The sequence below is a fragment of the Coloeus monedula genome (genome assembly GCF_965178545.1).
Source record: "Coloeus monedula genome assembly, chromosome: 3".
Taxonomy (NCBI): Eukaryota; Metazoa; Chordata; class Aves; order Passeriformes; family Corvidae; genus Coloeus; species Coloeus monedula.
In genome coordinates, this window is record NC_138783.1 from 99611824 (window position 1) to 99633920 (window position 22097).

General features: G+C 40.8%; 1 protein-coding gene across 3 annotated transcripts in view; it reads left to right on the forward strand.

The window, feature by feature from the left end:
• Positions 1–22097, forward strand: part of SHROOM2 (shroom family member 2) — a gene marked incomplete at both ends in the record, with an annotated part of 115821 nt that overhangs the window by 64001 nt on the left and 29723 nt on the right. For 2 of the 3 annotated variants that reach the window (XM_082278100.1, XM_082278102.1), the window contains 3 exons: positions 8013–8144; positions 13361–15998; positions 17919–18022. In XM_082278100.1, the coding sequence (XP_082134226.1) occupies positions 8013–8144; positions 13361–15998; positions 17919–18022 (2874 nt within the window). Of the gene's footprint in view, positions 1–6076; positions 6182–8012; positions 8145–13360; positions 15999–17918; positions 18023–22097 lie in introns of all 3 variants that reach the window. The other variant, XM_082278101.1, reaches the window with a different exon arrangement.

Below are 22097 nucleotides of genomic sequence, written 5' to 3' on the forward strand. Positions count from 1 at the left end.
CAGCCAGCTCCATTAGAGAAATCCTTAATCTAGTGAGGCTAATGGACCTTCTCACTCTACGGGGCTCTCAGGTAGGATCTGCCCACTGTATTTGTGGGAAGGATCCCAGAAGAGTTAGGATCAACATCTGCAGGTTACTGTTGGTTTATAATAATGCATAATAATACGTAACAGAGCACTGGCACATAAAACCCATCACACATTTCTGCTGACTTCACTGAACTTTGAGTAAAGCTATAAAATATTAAACTTCAATTAGTCACTTGGAGCTCATATGTGGTATTTAGTGTGTCTCAGTGATATTTTTCTATATGAAGGTACCTTTTTTATTCCTTGAGGTTGTTTAGACTTCCCTCTGTGGAGCTCGGTACCACCCTAGAAGGAGTGTTGAAACCCAATTTTGTTTCCCACTGAAGAAGACTAAATGTAGCACATAAAAAGCAAACAGCTGAGTACTCACTGTTACAGCCGTATTCACTGCTCCAAGTTTAATAATAGTGATGTAGTCATAGTATCTGTGTGATCTGTTGTGAGATTGTCTGTAGATAGCTACCTTGGTTTATGCAGGAAGAATGCATGGATGAATTCAGTTATTAAACTACTTGATCATTTCAGAGGGATGCTGATAGATTCTGCAGCTTTTTTAACAAACTTTGGCAGCAGGAGTAACTATATATGAGTATTAACTAGAGCACTTTTTCCTATGTTTTGTCATTCATTGTAACTGATCTGGGCTTGAAAAATTTGGATAGCTTCTGATTTGATTTCTATGTATTCAAGCACATTTTTCAACCTGTGTGCATTTATTACTTTATTCTTGCCAGATTTACTCTCTTGTAAAACTTACTCTTGCTGATAATTAGGGTGACTAAAGATTGAGATATGGAAGGGGTGGTGTGAGCTGGGCTGGAAGAAAAATGATCTATTGAAAATTTTTGTTATTTCTGTGAAGTTATCCTGTTTTCAATTTTGCTTGGAGAATAGCTTTTATTTTGCTGTGAAGTGACTGAACCCAGCTTTCAAGTCTACTGATGTTAAATTGGATGCATATCTTGGCACATTCAGTTTCTGTAAAATAAGCCTAAAAACCTAATCCCCCAAGCAAAATCAATGCTGCTCCAGGAATCCCAGAAATTAGAGTTTTCTGGTCATTTTTAAACTTCTAGCTCTAAGTGATTGTAAGTGTTTTAGGGCTGCCATGTATCTACTCAGAATAAGGGTTTGTACTTTTTCCCAGTGTGTCCAAATCACGGGAAACAGCTCTGTTTCTTGCAGAATGAAATGTCAGAAGATAAAGCAAGACATAGAACCAGCCTCAGCAGAGGATCCAGCTTGCACTTGCCTCACTACAGCCCCCATCTTTCCCCTAGGGATGGAGGGTGGCGGCTGGCATTTCTCAGGGTCAGGCTCCCACCCACAGGTGGGAGGTGGAGCTCTCAGAGACAGCATTATACCTGCCCATGCAGATTCTTTCTGCTTCCATTAAGAGTCTCTACGAAATATGTTGGAAATATTTGGCCTGAATTAGTACAGGCATAGGAGGAGAGTAGCTCATGCTTCAAGAAGTTGGAGGAAAATATCTGTCCTTTGCCAATGGAGAAATGGTAGATGGATGTGTTAAGTGTTTCAGACTGTCCTGCTGCTTGTTATAATGCTGTTTTGGCTGCAGTCATCAGGTGGAGATAAAGAACGGGAACTAACAATTAACTTCACCTGAAACTTGAGCTGCCCCGGGAGGTAAGGAGGGAGAGGTTACCTTGGATGATTGTGCAGCTGTAACCACCTTATGCCTTGGGCTTCCAACACGTTAAGGCAGTTGATATTTCCTGCCCAAATTAGGAGCTCTGTAATGTGCTGAAACTCTAATCTGTCTTAATCTGAAAATAGTTTTTATGACAGTAAAAATGCTTTTTACAAACCATGCCATGTATCACAAAGTGATTTACAGTTGCATGGCTTCCAATTCAGTGGAAGAAGTATAAATTTTTACATGCACTTGTATGTGTAATCCAGAAGGGGCTCCTCAGAACAGGCAGGTTTTTTTATCTCTTTTCTTCTTTTTTTCCTTCTTTTTCTTCCTTCTTTTTTTGTCCCTTTCTTTTTTTTTTTCTTTTTCCTTCTTTTTTTTTTTTTTTTTTTTGCAGAGCAGTTTTTTCTTTCAAATCTCTGTAGTCCTTCTGAGACTAAGATGCCTCAAGGAAAAATTTCTACATGAAAAGCTTATTCAGTTCTTTATCAATGTGGAAAGTACTGTAATTTTTTACAGTATTACACTCATCTTTTGTCTCAGTTATGTCTAAGCTGGAGTAAATGAGTCCTGGATGCTGTGTGATGTGACCAGTATTTATTTGGAAGATTACTTGAGAATTCCAAGTGTTGTGAGAAGCAATACTTGAGTACTTAACAAGTGTAAGCTCTTAAATAGATGAGCAAGAAACCTTTATGTGGGCCCATCAAGTTCTAATCATGAGCTCCCACAGCTGGGTGAGTTCTTCAAATCTGCAGTGACAAGTACATATAACAGCTTCTGGAATGAAAAACAGTTACATTGTCAATTCCTTTTTATTTGAGGCCACTGTGGGTAACGACAGCCTCATGGTGGTTTTTTTTCCTGCCAAGGATTCAGAAGACTAACAAAATCCAAAAAAAAATGTTTTTAATACATTGAATAAATGATTTAGCAGTTTCTTTACAGTAGCTTTTTGTGCACCCTGTTAATTACATTATATGTTGTTCTTCTAGTGTATTTTAATTTATTGGACACAAGGTCGATGAACTGCAAAAAAACCCATGGATTGGGAAGACTTTTGTTCCCCCAGACTATACAGATTTACTAAAAAAATTTGTAAATGAAGTATTGGTATGTCTAGCCTACTGTTATTATAAAGGAGGGGAGGTGAGAAAGCTGAGAACTATGAAGCTGTTTGGGTTTTATAAGCAGACAAACAAGGGCACCTGCGCTGTCACTACAAATTCTTGACATTTTCTCTACATGGAGTAAACCAAACAGTGTGTGAGTGGTTTTCTGAGGACATTCCAAAAACGGAACCCCTCCTAGCAGATTTGCATGGCTGGCATGGGGCAACGGTGTTTGTAACTGGTCGTCTGTTTCTGTAGGACAAACAAGCGGAGCATGGTTTGGTTTATTTGGCTTTGAAACAATCTAAGGGCACCTTGTGAGTCGTACCTTGCAGTATGTGCAGTGCCCGAGAGTGCTGCTTGTTTCAGAATGCCAATGAACTGTGCATTTGACCTTTAAGCTTGTGCAGGTTTCCATTTTATCTCAGGACTGCAGCCTTTCTGCATTTCCTTAGCCTTGCATCCTTGGCATGTCTTGTAGCCAATTACACTGGGATTTGGCCAAATTTCTGGTTATAGACAAGGTTTAAAATGACTGCCAGTAGTTTGGACCTCCTGCTACAACTTTGGAAAAGTGAACTTGGACTATTTTAAAAACAAAGTTTTTAACAATACAAAGGGTTTGCAGACTGCTGAAAAGTTTTCAAGTTGCATTGTGGTGAATGGAGGGAGAAGAGTTTTATTTTGATAGCTGCTGTTTAGTGTCACTACATTGACTGGTTCCCAAATTCTCATGTTTGTACCTTGAAACGTGGTCTGCAGCTTTCTGCAGAAACTAAAGTAACTGAAAAGGGAATACATTTTTTAAAGGAATCTTTAATATAAATGATCACTACAGCAGTTTTCACTCAGAGAATTAGGGCTGACAACGTGCAACAGTAAGTTAAACCAGATGCTTCTGCTTTGGCGTTATTTTTTTCTGTCTTTGTAGATTCAGCTCAGTTCTGACTGGAGCCACTAACTTATCCATCCTTTTACTTTTGAAAGACTGGGATTTCTTGTCTAAACCCAAGTTTCTTTAGGGTGGGACTCCACCTTGGGTACTGCATCCAGCTCTGCCATCCCCAGCACAGGAAGGACGTCAACCTGTTGGAGTCCAAAAGAGGCCACCAAGATGATCATAGGGATGGAGCACCTCTCTTATGTGAAAATGCTAAGATTATTAGGCATGTTCAGCCTGGAGAAGAGAAAGCTTTGGGGTGACCTCACTGCAGTATTCCAGAACCTGAAGGGAGCCTACAAGAAGCTGGAGAGAGACTATTTTCAAGGGCATGTAGTGACAGGACAAGGGGGAATGGCTTCAAATTGAAAGAGGGTGGGTCTAGATTAGACGTTAGCAAAAAATTCTTTGCTCTGAAGGTGGTGAGGCACTGGAACAGATTGCCCAGAGAAGTTGTGGATGGCCCATACCCTGAAAGCATTCAAGCCAGGTTGGATGGCACTCTGAGCAACCTGGTCTAGTGGAAGGTGTCCCTCCCTGCCTTTGTCAGAAGGGTTGGAACAAGATGATCTTTAAGGTCTCTTCCAATGCAAACCATTCTGTGATTGATTCCATGATTTATTTCCTGTCAGCGGATACAGATGAACAGTGGGAGACACTGCATTTGTAAGGACTGACCTCTAATGCCCACTTCTGGTTAGATGGGGAGCCCTGGCTGTCAGTAATTACTGCTGATGTGGAGCGCAATCCTGCGGTCCCAGGGCTGCAGCCTCCAGGAGAAAAAACACTACCGTGTGACGTTCCGTGGTCATAGGAGAGTGTGCCGCTGTGCCGGCCGGAGGAAGGCTCAGTTAGGGTGAGGAATGATCCCAGCAATAGGAGCTGGCAGTCCGGCAGTGACCGTGGCGGCCGGAGCCGCGGCCTCCCTGCGCACAGCGCACGGCAGCCGGCAGGGGGCGAGGCAGGGAAAAGTAAGGACAAGAAAGAAGGGAAGAGAGCCTTTGAAAAGGGATAAACAGCCGGTTTGGCTTCAGAGGAATGGCACATCCAGCCTCTGTTCCGTGCGGCTGCCGCTGCTTGCAGGGAAAGGAGTGCAGCTTCCGGCTTGAGGTGTGAGCCAGCGGTCAGGCCTTCGCTCGTTCAGCAGGGGGCTGGAACGAAACATTAACAGGCAAACTAGATATTAGGAAGAAATTATTTACCGTGAGGCTGGGGAGGCACTGGAACAGATTACCCAGAAGAAGTTGTGGACACCCCAGCCCTGGGAATGTTCAAAGCCAGCCTGGATGAGGATGTGAGCAACCTGATCTAGTGGAAGGTGCCCCTGCCCATGGCAGGGGCGTTTCAACTGAGTGATCTTAACTGAGTGATCTTCCAACCCTAAGTATTTTATGGTTCTATGAAATAAATTCTAGCAATTGCTTTTCACCTGGATGCAGGCCCCTGGAACTGCCTGTCACCTTTTAGCCTTGGTTACTCCAAATGCAAAAGCCTGTATGGCAGAGTTACAAAAGAGATGCTATTTGGTAGATAAGAATGAGACAATTTCTGTTGGAGAAGGTGGTGCTGGGGAAATACATGCTTCTGTTGTTGTATCTGCTGGCCTTTTATCTTTTTTCTTTTGTAACCTATCTTCTATGCTTATCAACATTTTCCTTCCAGCAGCTTCTGTAAAAGCACTGGTAGAAAGACACTTTCAGTGAAATGCTTTTAATAATGCTTCCATTAATGCTGGAGGTTTTCTGGGTTGTAGGTTCAGATGATCTCATTCTGTCACTCAGAAGTAATACAGAGGTATTACATTAGAATATAAATGCTCAGCTTCCAGCTTCTTTAGTTGCCTGCAAAATATTCCTGTTTTGAATCTTTTAATCTTTTCTTTCTAGTCCTTTTATCCATTTGCTGAAGTTTTGGAATCAATATTTATGTTGCAGTCCACTTTTTAGAAAAAATTGTTTCTTGAAGTGCAGGACAGATTCTCCCCATGTAGTTGTAATTACTATCAGAAAGTATTGTTGACTATGCATGGTGATTTCATTTTTAGTTATGTTGTGAACTTCGCAACAAAAGCAGGTGTCTCCGTGATTCCACCTTCTAGGTATCCCACCAGTATTTTTAGGCTGTTCAGACTATTATGTCAAAAAAAGAGACCCTCTCAAAAATACTGTGTGTCCACAAATACAGAAAATTGACCAGAACTTGTAAATTCTTGTCCACTTGACTTGCCTTATGCCACAACTCAGTTCAGTCTGTTCCTCCCCTTGCTTGGCTGCTCAGGAAGATGAAAGTGGTGGTGGATATTGTAGCACAGAAAATGCCATCTGAAAATGATATTCATGTAGCGAGGAACTATCTTATGAAGATCTTGAGAAGTTCTATGAGGTACAGTACTGACTTTACATGTGCATCCCTTCTGTTTCTTCCCAGTGATTGGATTCCTCCTACCATTTGTGAAGCCCAAACTGTCCCAGAAGCCCTCTTCCCAACCTTCTTTTCCTTATGCTCCAAACACTGCTTGTATTGTGCTAATTTCTTAGTCTTGTGTTTCCTTAGTGGTACATCATAGAAGAGTAATTGTCTCATAAAAGATAAACCTTTTTAGCCAAATTGATGCCTAGGAGGTCTGTTGAATTTGCCCTAACAGGTATCTGTGGTTTGCTGAGTTGGTGTCAGTACTGTTTAAAGGTGAGCAGTGGGGGGAAAAAGACATCTGATATTCTGTGCAGCTGAACAGTGGAATGATAATTTTTTCCATACCTGCACACAGACTTGGAACTAGCAAGGACACTCTGGAGCCCATCATTGAATGGCTGAGCAGAATCTTTTGCATTTGTTTGTGTTTGAGTACTGGGGCTCCTCCATTCTCAGAATGTCATGTCTTACCAAGAAGGAACAACTAGAGATGCTCTGCTTAACAGCTTTCTCTTTTGTCATGCTGAGAAGAGTAGGCTTTTGTTTATGGAAACAATTACTTCTTTTTTTAGTGGCAGTAATGATGCTGTAGTGGAATTACAGTTTCCCTTTAGAATTGTTATTCTCCTTTTGTAATCTTGCATGCAGAGTTTGGAAAAGCAATTCATCACTGATTTCTTCACATCTTCCTGAATGTACTGTGAAAAGCTATGTACTGAGAGTCGACCTGTTTTGAAGATACTGGCTTTAGTTTTGGTCTCTAAATGCAGTGGTTGTCCAAGGGCAGGATGAATTACCTTCAGAAAAGGTCCTGCTTCATTCCCAGGTGACTGGTCTGGACAAATGGCCTGTACTTGGCATCTGCTCACTAAAACAGAAGTAGCTGGATTCCACCCAGAACGCTTAGTTAACCTCAGGGGAAAAAGAATGCACTTATTTCATGAGTGCCGAGAGGTGTAACAATCAGCAAGTCCTTGGAAGACAGTACAAGCTGTAGTTACTAATTCCTGAGCAGAAGGAAGGGGGTAGAGGAGTATGGAGCAATTTTGCAAAACAGTTTTTAAGGTGCAAAGCTCTAACAACAATTTACTGTTGTACTTCTTAGAAGAGATCTCTTCAGTTACATGACCAGGAACATGTGGAGGTGATTTCCAAGAAGATATTTGGGTACTTGCATGATTCACTGATGAGATATATTCTTTAAAAACCAAACCTAGAAAACACCAAAACAAACAAAACCTCCCTGCATTTCTGGGGTGCCAAACATTTCAAGAGCTGAAGCAGAACTTGCTTGGAGTCAGTCAATATGATTGCTTGTATCACTATTACTAACTTGTGTGGAGCAATGTACATGGCTTTAATCGTTCCTGTCATTAACTCTTTTCTTCCTAGCTCCTCTCATATGCACCTACCTACAGTAAAATCTTACCAAAGCCCTACTGTTGTCAAGTTGTAAAAGAGTCCTAAGTCTCAGTATTAGCTTTTAGGTATTAAAGTTCTGGATACATGTCAGGTACTTTAAAATTTATCAGTCTCTGTTCCTTGTAAAAACACCCAGCTCACCCCCCATAAAAAAATATTACAAAAATATCGGCATTCCACTGCATCTCAAGCATTTTAAAGAAATGGTGATGTCTTTTCAAAACTGGCATGCATATAGAAAGTGTTGCTGTCATTTAAAGTCATTGTGCCTCTGTCCTATCTGTGAAATGTTTTACTGCTGCCCTGGTAGATTTTTTGCTGTGTCTCACCTTATTGAACTGTTTGCATTAAACTAGCACCCTCTGTCTCTTGTTTTCAGAAGGAATGACCTAGCCTGCAGGCCGCACTCCTGGCACGCAACCAAATTTACCGAAAGTCAATCCGAGGCAGCCACGTCACACCTCCCCTCGTCTAATGCCTGCGCCTCCTGGCACTCGCGCTATCATGCAAGGTGAGTCTCTGCTTAAGTTACACACGTTCAGCTCTAACAGCAAGGCAATAAATAATAACAGAGGTCATGTTGTTGAGGGGGGTTTTTTTAAAAACCCATGCAGAATCGTGGTATTATACCTCTTTAGAGTTGCCTGTCCTTTCAGTGCATGAAGGGGGAGTTTGGGAAGTTTGACATATGGATGAGTGGATTTCTGAAACAGTTTGTGATATGTGCATGTGATTGAAAGGTAAGAAACTAGCTTTAAAGGCAATCACAAGGTTATGCTTCTTGCTCCACATTTCCTTTCAATGTCCACTGGTAAAATCCTAAGGCAAACTAATCATCAAAATTAACATTTGTAAAGTGAAATAGGAAGGGGAGAAAAAAAAATTGAAAAATACTGTTTCAGACAATTAAAAAGGCTTTTTCTAAAGAGAGAGTGCAGAATGCTTTACTCTTGTCTTTTAAGGTATTACTGGTTTAGTTAAACTGTCTTTCTGTAATCCTTCTCTACATCTGTGATCTTGTTTGTCTAGAGAGGTAATAAGACCAATGATTTTTCAGTCACTGTTTAAAGCACCTTAATATTTGTTAGGTCTCATTCAACACTAATGGAGAAAGGCTGACATCCCGGCAGTTTTAGCTGTGAAACTCTAAACCTTTAGGTAATGCCTGTTTGTGTCTGGTTACAGGTTCTTGTTTGTTCCTGCTCCTAGGTGACATTCTTTATCATTTTCATAAAAGGTTTTCTTGGCTCTTGGGGTTTTTTTGGGGGGATGGGGGAGGAAAGGGGTGTTATTTTTTTTGTCTTTTGTTACTTTTTCCTTCTCAGTTCCATTGGGCCATAGTTACACTGAGCATTAAAGAATATGAGTCTGGTGTGCAATTCTGGTTTGGGAAGTAGACTTTGGTTTTCTGTACTTAGTGCTGTACATTCTCCATCATTACTACTTGAGGTTAATGTTTTTTGGTAGTCAAAACAAAAGCACATTAATACTTCAGTATTTTATTTTATTTTTCATCTAATTTTTGCAGTTGTTTGTACATTGTTTTATTTGGGAACTCTTTACTGTTTTTAAACTAAATTGCTATCTGTCCTTGAATAAAGTTGACATTAGGCAGAAAGGGTTTTTTTTAAATGCTTTTTGTAATACTTTATTAGTAGAAGTTTTAGAAACTATTGGTTACAATTTCTGCTGGTCTATTCTGATTTAAAGTTTGTATTTAAATGTCATGTAGATGAGTTGATTTAGATTTATAGATTTTAAGACAATAAAAGTCCTTGTATATAGAAACAAAATTTGGAAATTTCTAAAAACTTCCAAAGAGTTCCTCATTGCAATGCTATATCTAAAGAGTATTTCTACTATTAATGAGTATTCTACACTAAGCTGTAAATCATTATATGCTTCCTGCTCTTCCTGGTGGTTGTCCTTGTACCTTGTGAAAGTAAAATACTACAAGATGTGTCCCAAGGTGTGTTCTGATATGACCTGGGTGTGTCCCAGTACTTAGAAAAGAAAAAAAAAAAGGTTCCGTGCCAGTTTGAAATGAGGTTTGGTCAGGAAATTGTGGGTGTAAAGGAAGAGGGGAATGGGAATAGAGCAATCCCCTCCCCCCACGGATCAGAAATAGCCACAACTGCTGACAGACACTAATACTAATAAAAACTACAGATTCTTTCTCAGATGCCACTGAAAGATTTAGTGGTCTTAGCACAGTGTACTGCTACAGTTCCCGGGTCACTGCAGTCCTGAACCCCTTGGCTGCCTGTGCTGCTCACTTGAAAGGTGATGTATTTGGGAGATTTGTCAGCCCTAGTGTCTGTTGTCCAGGACATTCAGCATTCCCGTAGTGGCAGCCCAAGGATTTCAGTATTTTGGGGATCTCAGCTGCAGAGTGGGGTTCTTTGGGCTTGCTGATCTGCAGAAAGAGGTGAGCAGCCTCAGAGATTCCCCACTTGACAAGTACATTTCACAAAAAGCTCAGCTGACAGGAAAGCACAGCAATCAGTACCTGAAAGCAGCAGTATGCAAGGAGATAATGGAAATAGCCCGAGGACAGGATATTTCTAGCCCAAGCATCCCATCCCTGGGCTATTTCTGGAATTCCGTGTCCTTCCCTGAGCTAAGCATCTGAGATTGGTATTCAAAGCCTAAAATCTCTTCTGAATGTGCCTGCCTGCATTCTCTCTGTGAGTGTGAAAATCCACTAAATCATTTGTAAAAATGGAGAGTTCATGGGGGGAGGGGGAAGATGGCACTTTTTTGTGTTGGTGGAATGGGGCACAGCTGGCCAAAACCTCGTGAAGACTGTCCATACTACCAACTGCTAGGTTAAGGTGTGGGCAGTTTCATTGGCTTTAGGTTGGTTGGTTTTGGTGGGGCTTTCTTTTTGCCAGCCTGATGAATTCGAACCTTTGAGAAGGTGGATGAAGCTAGAGGAAGACAGACCAGAAGAAGCTGTACCTGAGAGAGGGTGGTCCTGGAACCCAGCCCTCCACATCCAGCACTATACGTATGGGTTTTTTATCATGTGACTTTAATGCAAAAACTGTAAGCTATCTTGGGAGCACTAGGTTAGGTCTAGATGCCTCTCATCAAGGCTAGAGAGCTAGAATTTGTAAAGCTTTTGATGCCTTCATTTCTCTCTGTGAGTCTTCTGTGAAAAAGACAGAAGTCTCACCTTAACAATGTGGTGCAGACTTTTTCCCTAGCCCATCCTAAACTAAGGCTGGGTGCACTTTTCTGGGAGGTGTGTAAGTGAACTGTCTTAAGTTGCTGAAAGTTTAAACCCTGCATTTTCTTGCAGTAGGATATACTATAACAGATGAGCCTTTGGGTTTTTTTCTGTGCCCCTGGTTGTGCAGATGAACCCAACAACCTATTCTACTTCATTCTGGTCTTACAGGTGTGGCTGTGGGACAAGTGTACTTTGAGAAGGTTACCTAAACTGAGGTTTTGGGGCAGTTAGGGTCAGGTGCATCTGATTTGTAATCCCATGCAGTTGTTGAGATGACATCATTTCTGTAAGGGCCCAGGAGCAGAAGCTCATGCCCCAGGGTTGGGAGGGGTGCTTACTGGCCAATGTGGCCAAGGGATGGTGTTTGTAGATTGTTCCTAGACTTCACCTGCCAAACTTTGACCAGCAGTGTAGGCGCTTTTATGAATCCGCTCTGAAAAAGCCATTGAGAGAAGGGTATCCTGGAATGCCTGCCAGGCTCAGGCAGAGAACTGGCTTTTGGACTCTCTTCCATGTCAGGGTTCACAAGAGGATTGCCCTGCAGTATAGGACCACAGGAGGCCATGCTTTGCAGTAACATGCCATTAGAAGCTTTCTTGTCCTTCCTTTAAAGTGTTTACTCCTTCTGTTGGGTTTCCCTTTGGCATTTTCTAGCAGGGCTTTGGCCTCTTATGCTGATGATCTCTGTTCCACATTTGATACCAGCAGATTTACATGAGACCTGTAAATTGAGGCTTTCCTGCACAAGTGGCATCTTTTTTTTAATTAATTCCAAGTATCTGGTTGGATTTTATGATCTTAAAGGTCTTTTCCAACCTTAATGGTTCTGTGATCTCCTTAGAGCTGAAGGGGGTGGGAATATCAACAATTCTTAGTAGTATCTAGGTTATATTATTCTTTGACAGAAGAAATCCTAGTAATGATCGAGATACTTTTTACATGAAACACAATACCAGCCTAAGATGACAATTAAGACCTTTTTAAGGATTCAGCAAGATGTTTTAAATGCTGAAAATAAATGAATGAAAGAACATAAAACCCCACAAGATGAGGCCATTGCCTAGTGCATCTTGTTAATAAAGTGCTTTTAAAAAATAAGCATAAAGCATATCTTCTCTTATTTCATATAAATTGCTTTTGACCATGTTGTATAAGAAAAGAAGTTTAAAAGGCTGTAGTAGTAGAGGGGGGAAAAAGCAATTCTGTTAGTACTGAATTCCAAAGAACTGCTGAATTGACCTTTGCAATATTTTTGACAGAAGAAAAGATCTATATCAGTCTTTGTATTTTTTATGTGGACTAATCTAATTTCATTGCTAGCTTTCACGGGTCTCTTTACAGCACAGGATTTGATAGATGCTTCTTATAATTATAGCTACAGGGAAGTGGAATAATTCTGGGATTTCTACCAAGGGGCTTTGCATGCAAGGGCAAGAATTTGAATTTGGCATATGAAAACAGGAGGAGCTGCCAGTGAAGTTCAAACAGGGAGATGTGATGAGAGTAACTGGAAAGGCTGTCATCTCAGCATCAGTGTTTTGGACTGACAGGAGGTGGATGCTGTGAGAAAGAAAAGAAAGAAAATGAAACAAAACTCATGGGGTGGGAAAGCAACAGAAGCAGCAAGATTTTGGGAGAGTGTTCTTGGCAAAAGACCTGAAGAAAATACCAGTGTCAAAGATCTTTTTATAGAGGAAAGAGGGGTAGGGAAAAACTGGTGGCAGTAAGGATTCTGGAAGGCAAGTCAGAAGTTTGTTTGGCCATGCAGAGCTTGTGTTTGTTTGGCATCTCCTCTTGAACTTTTCCTGCCAATGTTGTGGAACTGGGTGGAATTGAATGTTGTTGTAAGAGTGTCAACCTGAGAGTCGTTTGAAACCCGACTGATAAGGTGCATGTGCAGGTGGTATTTGAGACAACTGTATTTAGTGCATCTCTGCGTAAAAGTTAAAACATCAAATGAATAGGCAGATGTGGCTATAACTTTATGGGAGTAACTTAATGAGAAGGGAATAACATCATGGGCTGAAGAAGTTTAGAGTCTCATTTCAGAGATGAAGAGAGGAAGTACATGAGTTTAATAGCTGGAAGAATCGGGGTGCCTGGAAAATAAGCTGAAAAGTAAGTTGGTGTTTGTCCTGGGAAAGAGGGAGCTAATGGAGCTCAAACTAAATTTTTCTAAAAGCAAAGTCAGCAAAATCAACAATTTGCAGAGGGAAGAGGAAGCCTTCAAGGAGATAAATGCATATTACTTACTGGCAAACTTGCATAGGGAAGCTGAGTTAGTTACTAAGGTTTCAAGCTTTGAATCAGTGGCAGAGTATAAAGCTGGAGCCCTGACTTTGTGTTCAAACTTTCAATTTTGTTAGATTGTCTTTAACTGCTGTGCAGGTGGATCTTAACCACTATTATTAAAATGGGTGGTTACAATTATGTTGTGGCATTTTTTGAGTTGTGTATTTATTCTGACACTTTCTCTTTGTTTGCTTCAATAGTTGGTCTTCTCATGACCTGTCAAATTCATGGGATCAGTCAAGTCTATATCGCACTTCTGATCAATTCAGCTCTTTGGGAAGTATGGACAGCTGGGACCACACTCCACCAGTAGCCCAGTATGGAAGACTTTCTTCTGCAAGGTCTAATAGTAGCATTGATCATCTAGGGAGCCAAAGTAAGCGGGATTCAGCCTATGGGTCTTTCTCCACGAGTTCTAGCACCCCTGACCATACTCTGTCCAATGCAGACACTTCTTCGACGGAGAACATGGTTTACAAAGTGGGCCACTGGGAGACTGCTAAGCATGGAAGCAAGTCTGGCCAGTTTTTGAATGACAGCAGTGGAACAGAGGACAAACCTGGGTATTTGCCAGCTCCCATCCAGTATGAGAACAACAAAAGTCCAAGAACAGAGGAACACCCAGATGGAAAGCTCACTAGCTCTGGAAGATCCAGTTTCGGACCTGTCTGGTATGTTCCTGATAAGAAGAAGTCTTCATCTCCTCCCCCCCCACCTCCACCTCTTCGTAGTGACAGCTTTGCTGCTACCAAGGGCCATGAGAAAGCCCATGGCCCTGTGTTCTCAGAGGGTGCCAGCACGCAGCACTTTACAGCCTTGAACCGATCTCAGCCCAGGAATGACTGGAGTTTGGAAACTGCAGAGCAGCAGCGGCGTCTCTCCAGACCATGTGACAGGAGGATCAGCAGCTCATATTATAAATCCAATCTGAGTTCAGAACACACTTTTTCTTCAGCTGGTGAAAGGTACAGTAGTAATGCAGGAGCTGTGAACAAACTGCAGCCATCCTTGTCCAGCACTGATGTTAGGTTTGCACAGCCTGCTTACACTTACCACCACCAGCACCAGTACAGTGATGAAAGCACCTTTTATCACAGTGCAAGAATCTGTGCTGCACCTAAAGATCAGCAACATTATCTGTCCTACACTGGCATTCAGGAGTTATCTACAGATCATTTTCATGACTACAGTCCAAACCAAGCCAGTCTGCTCAACACTTCTTCTTTGAACAGTGCTGCTGAACAAAAGGTGGACAATACTGGACAAAGTCGATATTACTGTGTGACAGCAAAACAGCCTGCTCAGGGAAACTCAAAGCCACTACAATTCAAGGATGACAGCTGGAAACCTGCAGTGGGAACTGATGTGTCCCTTGGACCTCATGAAAATTCTGCAGTTATTACAATGGCCCAAAACCCAAAATACTATCTACCTCAACAATCTATTGAATCTTCACTGACAAAGTGTGAGAACAGTAGTCATTACCCAGTAGACAGAGAAGGAGATGCTAGGTGTGCTGTAGTAGAAGAATCTAAAAAACCTAATCATACTGAAAAGTCTGGACAAAAGAAAAGCTCTCAGACCAGCTCTGAGGAAGGTGAAACTAGGCACAGTCAGCAGGAGTATGTAAAGGGCTGTGTCCTTACCACTGAAAACAGACCTGCTCAGAAAGATTTTAGGTGGGGTAAAGATGAGAGTAGCAAGATTTCTCCTCAGAAGACACCGATGTTGCACTCTTTAGCTCAGGAAGGTAAAAAACAGTCTGACAACAACCCAGAAGCAGTAACAGAACGACAGACCTCATTTGACACTCACCTGTCTAAACAGGCACGAAGGAGTGATCGTTTTGCAACAACCCTCAGAAATGAGATCCAAATGAGAAGAGCAAAGCTGCAGAAAAGTAGAAGTACTGCTACACTAGTAGGGTCATCTGGAACAGAGGAGTGCAGTGAGACCTGGAAACTAGATTCAACAGAGGATGTCACCACCTCCCCAGACACAAACTTTACCAGCACCTACAAAGATCACCTCAAGGAAGCACAAGCCAGGGTTCTGAGCGCGACGTCCTTCAAACGTCGGGACTTGGAGCCCAGCCCCGCTGAATATCTCCCCAGGTCACCTGAGCGGAAAACTGGTAGTTACAACTCCTCGTTACTGGCTTTGGTTTCTGAAGATGTCTCTGTATTCCTTGAGGCTACACAAGCCAAACCAAACCCTACAGGGAGTGGCACTCATCATGTTCCTCGAATTGGAGCCAGGAAGAGGTTCACAACAGAGCAAAAACTGAAGTCCTACTCAGAACCAGAGAAGATGAATGAGGTGGGCATGTCAGAGAATGAATGCCATGCTCATTGCTGTGCAAATATATCAGAAGAAGCCCTGGGCTCATTTGCAGACAGGTGGAAATTTTTTGAAGAAACAAGTAAGCCTGCATCCAGAAAATCATCACAGAAACCAGGTCCCCATGGTCTAGCAGAGGGACAGCCTGAGAGGCCAAATAGGAAAGTGCAAGAGAGAGAGGAGCTGTGGTATGAGAGAAGAGGTCGGGTAGCCTCTGCTGGACTTGAAACTGCTCATGCTTCAAAAGATAGTGTCCACCATAGCAGCAGCAATAGGGCTGCTGAGAGGACTGTGAAATCTGCACAGCCACAGCGCCTGGGAACCTTTGCAGAGTATGAGGCATCGTGGAAGGAGCAGCGGAAGCCAATAGAGCCGAGGAGCTCAGGAAGGTACCATTCAGCTGATAATATCCTTGATACAGGCCATGAACAGCATGGGAAATCCCAATACATTCATGAGAGGTCTAGATCATCCCCTTCCACTGATTTCTACAAACAGGTACAAGTGTCTTTTGCATTATCCTTTAAATTGCCCAAGGTGGTGGGGGACAGTAGAGAAGTGGAGGGGAAAAGAGTATTTTTATGAAGATTTCTAATTTAGGAACACTATGTAATACGATATTTGCCTTTTGCCAGTAAAGCAGTAAATGTTACAGGTAGCTCTCTTAAGTAAAATGAGGAAGATCAAAGTTTGTACTGCACAAGAGCAATTGGATCAAAGTAATTTCTTGTATGTTGCAGTCAGATGGAAAAAACATGATTGATTTGCTGATATCCTCTTTATTACAGTAGAAATCTAGGAAATTCAAAGCAATCTTCACCCAGAGTTATTTTTTCATTGATGTGGCTGTATTCCCTGTTTTAAGGTTTTGAATTCTCTGAGACTGTGAAGAAAAGTGTTCCAAGTGTAAATAATACATACTTTTGTCTAATTTTTTAATGGTCTAATAGTTTCCATGGATTTCCTCTTTTCTTCTAAAGTTGCTTCATGCAAAAGCTACATAGGACAAAACTTCTGCCTGATAAAATTTAGAGATTACAATTATGCCTGTTAATGTTAAAACTACAGCAACAGTGAAACTGCATAATGTTTTGTGTCAGTTTGCTTAATTTAAGATGTATACATTTATTCCTTAGAGAGATGCCAAATGTCCGTTCAACTTGCAAGTAAATACTAAGTTAATTTTTAACTGAGCAGGCCCAGGCAGTGGTTGGCAGGTGGCACTGGAAGTAAACAGAGAAACCAAGTCTCTTTAGTTCTCTGTTAAAAGATGTTGTTCAAGCTGCTACAAGATTGCCTGATATGTATAAGGAGTCATAGTGTGTTCAACCTGTGTTGAACTTCACCTTCTGCAAGAACAGAATTGAAGTAATGCAGTTGTATATTACTTTTTCTTTATTTTTTCCCCTCGTGATGAAAATATTGCATACATACATACACAGGTCACCTCTGTGTGTGTAGACATGGAGTAGAATGAGAATAGCTAAAAAAGAAACAAAAATGTTGATCTCTAAAAGTTGTGGACCGTCTGTCCATAAGTTGTGTCGTCTCATTTGGCAAAAGTTATTTTTGAACTGTATGCTTGGACTTAACTATGTGGATAATTTAGGTAGAGATTCCAAGCACTGAAAATACTCACCTGGAAGTTATTTTGAAAATTAAATTCACTAAATTATTAAAAAATTGCCTATCCAGCAGAAAAAAAAATCATATAATCTATTCCCTGTATGCATTTCTGGTTTATTAGTCAGTGCCTTTAAGTTCAGTATAAGCCTCCTGGGGCAAAAAGCAGACACCTGTTTAGGCACCTGGAAAATATGGTGGTAAGTGCATTGAAGATGCTTACAACAGACTAGAGTAAATAAAGATGTTGTTTTGCATATATGATTCAGATTATTCCAGTGCTAATGTGCAATTAAATTTCCTGTAGGTTTGGTGTTTGTAATGCAAAGCTATGCTTTGGGTGGGGTTGTTTGAAGATAGTGAGATAATAACGTTCTGGAACAGCACTGTTGGTGTTTTACTGAGAAACTAAAGTACACGCATGGGGATTCACAACCTGGTGCATACTTGCATCTCCTAAAATGTGAGCAACTCTTCTGCAACTTCTGTGCCTCTTTTTTTTGTTTGTTTTTGCGAAATGGAAGTTGCAAACGTTTATATAAATGTTAAGCTCTTCTGTAGATCAGCAAAGCAGAGCAGCAATGTGAGCACAGCCAGGTCGGGAGTGCTACGCAAGAGGTCACAGAGCATACTGTACTGCTTAAAACCAAACAAGCTTAAAACATGCTATGCTGTTGACTTCATGTATATTCAAACAGAACAAACCCACAAATAAGAGGTTCCATAATCATAGATTTTTTGGGAGTCTGAAACATGATGACTTGGTCTCTTACTTGTACTATAAACCTCTTTTAGGAAGTATCAGTTGAAGTAAGGAGGCAAGCAGAGGATTTAAAGGAAGATGGGGAGTGTATTTTCTCTAATGTTAACAAACTGGATGAAAGGAACTGCACTGTAAGGTAAGTATGTCGTAATTTCTCTCTCTAAAAGATTTTTTTTTGACGAATTTCTCTGATCTGATCTTTTCCTGACTCAAACTGCAAGTTTTGCTGTGATGATTTCAGAGTTTCTGCTGTGCCTTTTTCCTTTGTTTCCCTCCTTCTCCCCACGTACTTCAATAAGCATGATAGAATTAATATTGGGACTGAAATTCTTGGGGAGCTTAAAGAAATTGTTGTGATGATTTCCATCTACCAGGTCCGAAGTCGAGTGACAATTTTAGTGTGAGCTTAAAGAAATTGTCGAGTGTTGAGCATATTATAGTTTGTTTGGAGGCAGTTGATTCTTACTTGTGTGCATGAAATGATAGTTACAGGTTTTTTGGGGGGTAGGCTGCGGGCTCGAGGTTTCCCAAAACAGATTTCTAGTATTATCCTTGGCAAAGACAGCATGCTGCTGAAACATTGTAGCGTTGTAAATTGGACTTTCCTTTTCTTGTGCCTTTAGAGAATACAGTACATGAATAGAAGACACTAAAATTTGTTTTAGTGTTTCATCGGCTCCGATTTTCTGTTAATTAATGTTTTAATTAATGTACAATGTTTTCAAACCATTTTCAAAGGTGTGACTGTATGCACAGTGTAGTTAAAATCCTTTAAATGTCTGGCATGCTGAGGGTGCCCTCGTCCTGGCCCGTTGTGGTGTAAGCAGTGATTTCAGTAATTGCTGATCCTGCGGCTACTGAAGGCGAGCTGAGGTTGTGCACACGCTGCTATCGCCAGGTCTTGACAGCTCTGGGTTTCGTAACAGTGAACCCATGCACAGGAAAAAAGAACCTCTACAGGCTTTCCTCGGTTCTGCAAGTGGTATTAATCTCTCAAGGGGAGAAGAAATGATGAACTGTAGCAAACATACACTCTAGCCGTGACCATAAAATCTTGTAGAAAGATAGTATTTATTTGTGGGTTTATATGATTGTATTTTGCATTGCTTATGGCTCAGCTGAAGAGACCACCCCCTATTTTCTAATTTTTTGTAGCCCTTTGTACTTACCGTAGTGATTTCCAACTGAGCAGCCCGGGAGGGTGCGAGTGTGCGCGCACGCGTGGGGAGGGGCCGGAGGGGGGCAGAGGGGGAGGCGGGCACAGTCAGCCGGGAGCGGCCGGGCCGCTGTGGGCGGGCAGCATCTCTGGACAAGTACAACCATTTCCATCTACCAGCGCCGAAGCCGAGTCACAAAAGCGTGTGAATAATACTCCTACGCCAGCATTTTAGCAGTGTTTGTGCAGCACAATTCTTGCTTTATAATCATGGAGTCCATGAAAATCACATGACACTGGGCACCAGCTGCAGTAACTTTTTTTCAGCTGGAGCCTATTTTGACATACTATTTCAGATGTAGTATTTGGCCATTTTACCATATTACAGAAGGTTTTGTGAAATGGTCTCTTTCACAGTCTTTCTCTCAACACTGATCTGCTGAAGGTTGATATGTCTTTTGTGTTCAAAAAGCTAACTAATTAAAATCTCTCATTTGGACATTTAATTCCTGTGTTGTGAACTCCCACTGCATGATAATGAATGGCTGCCTTATTGGAAAGAATATATATTTCTGTGTGCTCCTTTTTTAATAAGGCATTCATATGCTCAAAAGGAACTGGACCCATGACATGGATTGATATTATGATTTTTGAGCTGCCCTAAAGGCATTAGTTTTCTATTTTTAAAATCTAGCAATCTGCAAATGGCTAGGAAATCTACCTAATTCAGGGTATATGCTAGAACATGAATAGTAACTAAACCTGAGATCTCCCTTGTGGTCATATTTAATACTTTCTTTTAAAATCTGTGTTTGGATTAAATTGCTGGCAGCTGTTATTTTGTGCTACTGAGACCTGTGTGCTATGGTTGCCTTTGTGCTACCAAAGTCAGTGTGATGCAGCTGAACATAGGAGTGGCCCTTCTGTGTTTATGGGGGTGAATTTGCAGGAACCCAAGCTGAGAAACAGCTGTGGAGTCCATGAGTGCTTTCTCCAGGTTAGGGACTGTCCTACACTACAGGGTGCCTCTGGCCTTCCTCCCCTTAAGTTGCTTTGAGAAAAGAAAAGAAGTTAATAACGTGAAATAAACTTTGAATATTTGCCATATACAGCTTCCCTGATTATTTTCCATAGAAATACGAGTCTTTTTAATGCACTGAATGTAGAATGAAAAAGGGCTAGAATATTGTAACAGTAAATGGCTTTTTAGAAACAAACAAACAAAAATAAATGTACTTGATAATTTTTTTCTCCTGAGCTTTTTGCTGCAGTATTTTCTTCATAATCTGGAATGGAAAAGGGTTAGAATATTGTAACAGCAAATGGCTTTTTAAAAACAAACAAACAAAAATAAAGATGCTTGATAATTTTTTTTTCTTGAGCTTTTTGCTGCAGTATTTTCTTGGCTGTTCTTTTTTAGCACACAGTTGTAAAACCTAAGTTAACACTGCTTTGAAAATGGGGGGGGAGAGAGGGTGAATGTTTAGTTGATGAAGATAATTTGTAAACCTCTTTGATCTTTGAGCTGTTTTCTCCCTCTGAGATTACTGAGTGCTTCCAATGAATTCAGGTTGTTTCATCTCCCTTTTTAGAAGAGCTGCAACATGTTCTTCTGAACTGCAGTATTTAATAGCTTAGGGTATTACTTTTATAGGAAGAGAAAGTAGTGGTCCATAGAAGCCATTGTCATCTCTTATGGAAGAACCAAACCACTCTTGTTATGAACTTACAGGGATGCAAATAGTCATCTAACATGAGATGAGTATTTTTATACTGAGGGGTTGATGTGATTCTATGGATGTTCTTAACTTTAGGACAGCTTAAAAGGATTATACAATTCTGCTGATCTGTAAAACAAAAAATGGTGCTTTTTTCAGATTAGTTACAAAAGCTTACCTTTTTACAGATGCAAAGTCTGTGCTTCCTTAAACATGTCTCTCTTTCTGCTTTTATAAAATGACTTATACTGGTTATATAATTAACTTCGATATAGAAGTCTCCAAAATTCTAAGCGGAAATAGACTTTCAAAAGGTTAAAGAGGGAAATAGCTGCTCTGACCAGTAGTCTGTGGCTTCCTGAAGTATGACGTGCGCTCATAAAAGTCATTCTGCATCAAAAGAATCATGCTTTATGATCTAATTCTTAAGATAGCCATCTACTAGAGATGTTTACAGCCATTGCTTTTATTTACTTTCTAAGAACATTTGACTCCTAGCTCTATTAATTTGTTCCTGTGATGTCTATTAAAGTTAAATAACTTCAAAAAGTGAAAAAGGATATATGAGATCACAGGTTGCAGAAAATATTTCAACATATAATAGGTGTCAAGTCCAAGAGCATGTGCATGTCAAGGGTAGGACCACAGCATGACTCAACTCTGATTGAACACTTTAAAATATTTATTTCAGTGTTTTCATACCTTAGCAGTTACTCCTATTTGAGTTGAGCTCTTGAAGACAGAGGAAGAGCATTTACAATACACAACCAAAATAAAACTAATTTCTTAATGCCTAAGTTATCCTAAATGCCCAAGTATAATTTTCTAGAAAAATCTTTGATAAACCTGAAACAGGAGCCTATGGACATGTTCTCAAGTGTTTTATTAGGCTCTTCGTAAGGAAACTGATTTTTCAGCACCTGGTGAATGTCTAGGCTCCACGCTCGCCAAGAGCAGCAGCAAATTATTGTGCAAGGAAGGAGGAGGACCTTTAGCCATACAGGAATGTGAGTGACTTTATGTCTTCTGAATTGAGTCAGATGGAAAACAATTTAAAAATGACCAGTAGTCTATTTGTGTATGTATTTATTTGTATCATGCATATATGGATGTGTGTATATATATATAGATACACACACAGACATATGAAACATACATGTGGTACTGATAGTTGCTTCTCTTAGCTTTTTCTGGTTTGTGACCATTATAGGATTGGGGCTCACATGGCTATGATGACTAATTAACAGTGGGGGAAAAAAACCCCAAAAATCCACATTACACATTTGGACAAATCAGTTCTTCATATTTATGATGGTAGGTGGTGTAAATTAGTCACT